Below are 6,000 nucleotides of genomic sequence, written 5' to 3'. Positions count from 1 at the left end.
TATTTCATGTGCTCAGTTAACCGTGTATTTCAGTAGTAACAGTGGAAACATATAAAATACAGAGATTTACACAAGGGCTTGTATGTTTACACAAGAGCTTAGTTTAGAAAAAGTACAGCCAGTCTGAAAAATATAGAAGCCAGAAAGAAAATCTGATTTATTGTGGATTGACTTGAGAATGCTGGGTAATGTGAAGTAAAGCACAAGACAGCTGCTTAGGATGCTTTGGGCCCTGTTTCCTCTTCTGAAGCCATAGAGTGTCATTCTTTAAATCTGCTGCAGATTAAACAGTGCATTTGGACCGGTGTGTCCTTCCCCGAGACGGAATACAGAGAAAGCACAAAGAGGAAATCCTGCCCTTCTTTGAGCATATGGCCAAGAGAGTATGGCATAACCCTTGTTCACTCCTAGTTGAAATGATTCTCCATAATCTCCTGCCTTTCGTTTCGAATGGGTGGTCTGTTCTTCACTCTGAGCCTCAACGTAGGTGGAAAAGCAGGTGTGGTACATTGTTTAGCTTCTAGCTTTTAATGCTTTTGCATTCCCTTTTATAACAGGTGACGTCATTGTAGACATAAATGGCAGCTGCGTCCTTGGCCATACCCATGCAGATGTTGTCCAGATGTTTCAGCTAGTTCCTGTCAACCAGTATGTCAACATGACTTTGTGTCGAGGTTACCCTCTTCCCGATGACAACGAAGACCCTGTTGTGGACATTGTTACGGCTACACCTGTCATCAACGGCCAGCCAGGAGAAGTTTGTGTCACCAGCCAAGATCTGATACCAGGAACAGTTGTTTTGGACCAGAACGGGAAACCAGGTCATACTTTGGCCAATGGTCGTGTGAACGGCCCTACCTTGGACCCAAATGAGCAGAGGGTCTCAGTAGCTTCGTCGGGGGGTTCTCAGCCGGAGCTCGTCACCGTTCCTCTGGTCAAGGGCCCTAAAGGATTTGGGTTTGCGATTGCAGACAGTCCCACGGGGCAAAAGGTGAAGATGATTTTAGACAGTCAGTGGTGCCAGGGCCTCCAGAAGGGAGATGTGATCAAAGAGATTTGCCATCAGAACGTGCAGAGTTTGACACACCTGCAGGTTGTGGAGGTCCTGAAACAGTTCCCGGTGGGAGCAGAGGTGCCACTGCTTATTGTAAGAGGAGGTGGGTAAAAGTGTGAGTAGACCTGTGATCATTGACTTGCCCCAAAACATGGGCCTTTTTATTGCGGTCTTCTAACCACTGCCTTGGGAGCCTTAGAAATGGCAGCAGTGAAGCTGGTTCTCCACCTTGCTCCAAGTGCCCTTGGCCTTGAGCCTGTCATCAGTTGTATGTGAGACCGGAGGTTTGATTGTGAGCTGCTGTTGAATGCGCCGTCTACCCTGGCTCTTTGGCAGAGGCGACCTGATGATAAGGGACGGAGCTCTTTTCCCTTTCGGGGCGGGATTTTGGCAGCACTGTCTGTACAGGGCAGATGAACCCAGGTGCCAGGAGGGCTCCTGAAGAAGCAGTGGCCTGTGAAATGCAATGGGCCTGGCCATCTGGAAATCTCTGAAAAACTTTCATTTTTGCATATATTTATATCCCTAATTGCCCTTCACTGCAGATCAAAATGTCTCCTTTCCCCCATAGACTAGCTGGTGTAATTAGTGTGCTTTTGCCAGAAGGTACAGTCTCATCCATGCTAGAGGATCCTTTCTTTTCGGCTTCCTGGCTATTAATGAGCTCACTGGTATTCTCCGCAACTTAATTTTCTCCCAATTTTTATATCTTTCTGTTTAATGCCTGAAAATATTTAGATTGGTAATATTAGTAGCGACCTTCTACTTAGGATATTGTTTTTTCATTAGTATCAGATACCTTGTGGATGTGATCTCCCCTTTTTGTTGCTGGGACACAAGGAAATGGGCACAGGCTGTGTTACTGGAGGTCGCCAGAGCGGTTGTCAGCTGTGTGCACCATGTAATCCCAGCCCACAGACTAATAATCCCTTCTGAAGACATCTGCAAGATGGTAACGGTAGTCATACTCAGCATTTATAAAACCCCGTTTATCCAAGCACTTCAGAATACTTCATTATCCATAATGATGACTCCTACATTAACCTTTTTGCTCCCCACATCTGAATAAACTGAAATACTGGAGTTAGTGATTTATCCCAGGGCTTACCACCAGCCTGCTTCCTTGATGAGCTTCCCCCTGTTCAATACTGATCACCTGTTATCTGATGCGCTCTATATTGGATGCAGGAGACCAGCTAAAGTTGCATCTTCTCTGTGCGGAGGCAGAATCAAGTGAAAAGTCGAAAGTCGTCTTTTTTTTAAGTGCTGGGAAGAGACAACTCGGCTTAGCTCTGGCTCCTTCTGCGCTGGCAGTAGCTCATGGAAAAAGCCTAGATGATCAGCTGGCTTTTCAAGAGCCAGCTGGCTCAAGTTTCAGGCTCAGCTGGGAGGGGTCAGATGATTCCCATCAAGGGTTGAGATTAGTTGGGGTGGGTGAGGGGAGCTACAGTTGTGAAGCTGTCTCCCATGATGGGCCTTGCGGCACAGAGGTGCAAGGGGATTTTGTGGCATTGCTGCCTGCTTTGCTCAGGCACCAGCTTTGTCTTGTGTTTGAATGGTATGCTGAGCCCTGAGGGAAAGGGCCTGAGCCAGACTCTTTCTGGACTGGGCAGATGGGCTGGCGACGCAAGTGCTCTGTGCTGAGAGACTGCACTGTTGCTGTTAGCACTTGCACCTCCCATGAAGCACCGGTAGCATTGGCTGGGACCCTGTCTGCCAACTCTGGAAAAGTGACGCTTGGGTTAGATGCAGAAACACGCGTGCCTGGTGTGCAGTGATGCAGCTGTCGAGGGAAAGGAACCGAATTGGCAAGGCCTGGTTCCAAACTCAGGGAAGTGAACGATGGACCCTGGTCAGGCCCTCCAAGAGCAAGCCTGACTTCATATCGCCACTGCCCTTTGTTAATGCGTGCCTGCCAGGCTTCAGCATGGCCGAGTCTTGTCGCCAGCTACCTCCGCCATAGAAGCTGGCTTGCTGAGCAAAGCGAACTTCCTCGGAGCCCCTTCCTGCTGCTGGCAAACCAAGCTGTAGCTGCCTGAGTGCTCCCGTCTCCAGCCTGGACTCTCAGGATCTGGCAGCAGGAGAAATGCGTGGGGTTTCAACACAGTGCTGTTAGTTACTGTTTAGGGGCCTTCTGCCAAGCAGCATTGTTGGCCAAGTAAATATTTGCTTAAAGTCTTAAAGGAATATTGGAACCTATTGCAAACCTTAAACTGTACGGCGGAGGGCGAGGGGGCAGTGGTCAGAAGAATAGGAGCTGAATCTGTCAGATCTGTGCAGGATAAAGCAGCCTCGGTTTCTAACGCCCAAGCTTACATCTCGTATTCAGATATTTTCCTCTGTTTTTTTTTTAGGTCCCCCGTCACCTACTAAAGCTGCCAAAGTGGTGAGTATTGATGTTGTCTGGGTGATGATGACGGTAATATTTACTGCACTTGTTGCTGGTTGAGAGGATGGATTTTTCAGTTGCAAACGAGCTTGTAAATCCCCAGGGCCTGCTTCATGTGGAAGCCCTTCCCCATCCCTTTTTGTCCTCCAGCTGGTGCATATTCAGGCACAGCCCCCTCTCCAAGTGCCAGGCAAGCATGGCTGATTTTTGCAGGGTGCACAGAGCTATCCCAAAGCTGCCTGTGGCTGTTAATCCAGGTACAGTTTGCTCTGGATTTTGCAAACTGCTTACATCAAGGTGGTGTTTATTATCTTTGCATTGGTGCAAGGATAATGTTTTTTTTTTTTTTCAAAACGCTGCAGTCTCTTTAGTCACGTGGCATCTCCAGCGTGTCTGCTGCCGCTCTCTTGGGCTTGTGGCAGCGAGTGAGATCAATCCGAGGGTCACGATCTGCACTCCTTCCATCTGAGACGCGATACAGCTCCACAGCCCTGGCAACAGGGAGGGGCGCTGCCCTATGCGTCCTGTCTAAAAGCGCAGATAACCTGACTGTGGTAGCTAGAAGATGCTAAGAAATAGCAAGAAGATAATGAGCCAGGAAGCAGAGTGGCCCTGTGCATGCTGAGGAGCCCCCTCAAGAGCTGTGGTTCTCAAACACTGTGGGGCTGCATGCTCCTTCCTAAGCCTGCTCCCTCATTTGAACAATTAACCCTGATACTAAATGATGATTAATATTTTTTTAAAGAGCCTGCCCTTCCAGCTGCTCTACTGTCTCACCAGCAGCTAAGAAAACTGGAGAGCTGGTCTTCCTCTTCCTCCCTGTGCATGTCCTTTTTCTTTTCTTCTGGTTCCCCGTTCCTCCGGGTCCTATACCACCAGGCTACACAAAGCTTGGGATGCTGCTCTCCTGAAACTATCCCTTCCAGGAGGGACCAAGTCCCTTGTGCATCATATCCCAAAGCAGAAGCCACGGCCAGGATTAGTGTTGTGGGGAAGAGCAGACGGGTTCGAAGACCTTGGCTGTGAAGGGGCAGGTCGTGTTTTTGGCCATCAGGTAAACCCCACCGTGTAACTGTTTCCTTCGTGACCACGATTCAGGCAAGAGCACCCCACCCCAAATCCTGTCCCTTTAAAAAAAAAAAAAAAAAATACGGATTTGATTTGATATCACCTCGTGTGTGCGCCTTATTCCAGTTTCAGAACCCCGATCTCAGTCCCTGCAGCCATCTGCAATGATTATTTTTTATTAAAGTGTTTCCTATTTAAATCCGATATCCAGCTCTGTCTGGCTGACGCCTTAATTTGCCTGTGCAAAGTCTTCCGGAATGGGTATTACAAGGAAAAATGCACTGTTTCATTGTTCTGTTGCTAATTGCCTATATCGGGTCTTTAGAGTTTCCTTCTGAAAGTTTACATTTCGTCTCTGTGGGAGAATATTATATTGATGGTAAGAAACCTCAAAAAACCAAACAGCTCAGCGTTCCCTTCTTAAGCACCATTAGCACCAAGTGTTAGTTAGAACGGGCAATAAATACGGTCTCTTAGTTGTCATGTCTCAGTATTCTGATAGCGTCGTTTCTGGGAAAGATCAGACCCCTAGGAGTATGTTTGATTTAAATTTGACTTGCTGGAAGGAAAAGTCTACATTGATTAAGTGCGCCTGAGGTTAAAAAAAGAAAGGTGGTTGGTTGAGATCTATATATATAAGAGACTGTTTTTAGGCATAGGTTTCATTGCAGTCCACCTGTGCCTTTCTAGTAGAAAGAAAGACTTCAGGAACTGAGTAATTTCTTCAAGAAGAACGTGCGTGCATCACAGTTCGCTGCAGTTTAGCAAAGTCCATTTCCTCAGAATAGGAGTAAATTCTTCCTTGGCCATAGTCAAACTGAGCAAGTACGGTAATGTATTTCCAAGCGGAAGCCAGGGCTGTGGGATAATGTAAGCATGGTAACTCGTCGCATTTGAAACAGCCTATTCTGTGGAAAGTTGCAGATCTTGACTTGTAAGAAGAAATATAGCTGCTAAAAATTCACTGACTAAAGCTGTGCTGCTTCAGAATGCATCAGTCACGTCAGCGTGGCTGCTGCACCAGCACGCGGTGTGTGTGTGAGCCTGCTAAAAATACCCGGGAAACGACAGTGCAGCCGTGTGCAGTAACAGCTTCCCTAGACAAAACCTGATGCTCAGTGGCTTTAATCTGCACCATGAGCTAATTCAGTTAGAAAAGAGCAAGGTCTTGGGTTTATAAACGTGCAAAAAGTGTCAAACTTGTAAACCCTTGGGGGGGTCTTACTTGTTCTCTCAAAAGGGCAGACCTAAATTTGTTCCAGTGTTGTTCATATTAAACATGCACATTGCTGCGTGAGGACTTTCCACGCTGGGTTTCAGCCCAAAGCAAGCATTTGAAGTCATGCTGCATAAACCTTGGAAATGAAGAGTTGAATCCACAGAGATTTCCTTTTACTTGGAAGAGTCAGAGCAATCCTGACAGGTTAGAAATAACATGGCTTGATTCTGAAGACTAAGTGCTTGTTTATAGGGCAGTTTAGAAACACAA

The 6,000-nt window shown here is 47.1% G+C and overlaps 1 protein-coding gene across 2 annotated transcripts in view; it reads left to right on the top strand.

Moving 5' to 3' along the window:
* Window positions 1-6,000, top strand: part of MAGI3 (membrane associated guanylate kinase, WW and PDZ domain containing 3) — a 49,713-nt gene that overhangs the window by 21,155 nt on the left and 22,558 nt on the right. For both annotated transcript variants that reach the window (XM_019546807.1, XM_019546808.1), the window contains exons 7-8: window positions 558-1,157; window positions 3,409-3,440. In XM_019546807.1, coding sequence (XP_019402352.1) covers window positions 558-1,157; window positions 3,409-3,440 — 632 coding nt within the window. The remainder of the gene's footprint in view (window positions 1-557; window positions 1,158-3,408; window positions 3,441-6,000) is intronic.

Source organism: Crocodylus porosus, unplaced genomic scaffold (genome assembly GCF_001723895.1).
Source record: "Crocodylus porosus isolate Cpor-Errol unplaced genomic scaffold, CroPor_comp1, whole genome shotgun sequence".
NCBI classification, from domain to species: Eukaryota; Metazoa; Chordata; order Crocodylia; family Crocodylidae; genus Crocodylus; species Crocodylus porosus.
The sequence above is the reverse complement of the archived record's forward strand: the minus strand, read 5'-3'. Positions and strand labels throughout refer to the sequence as shown.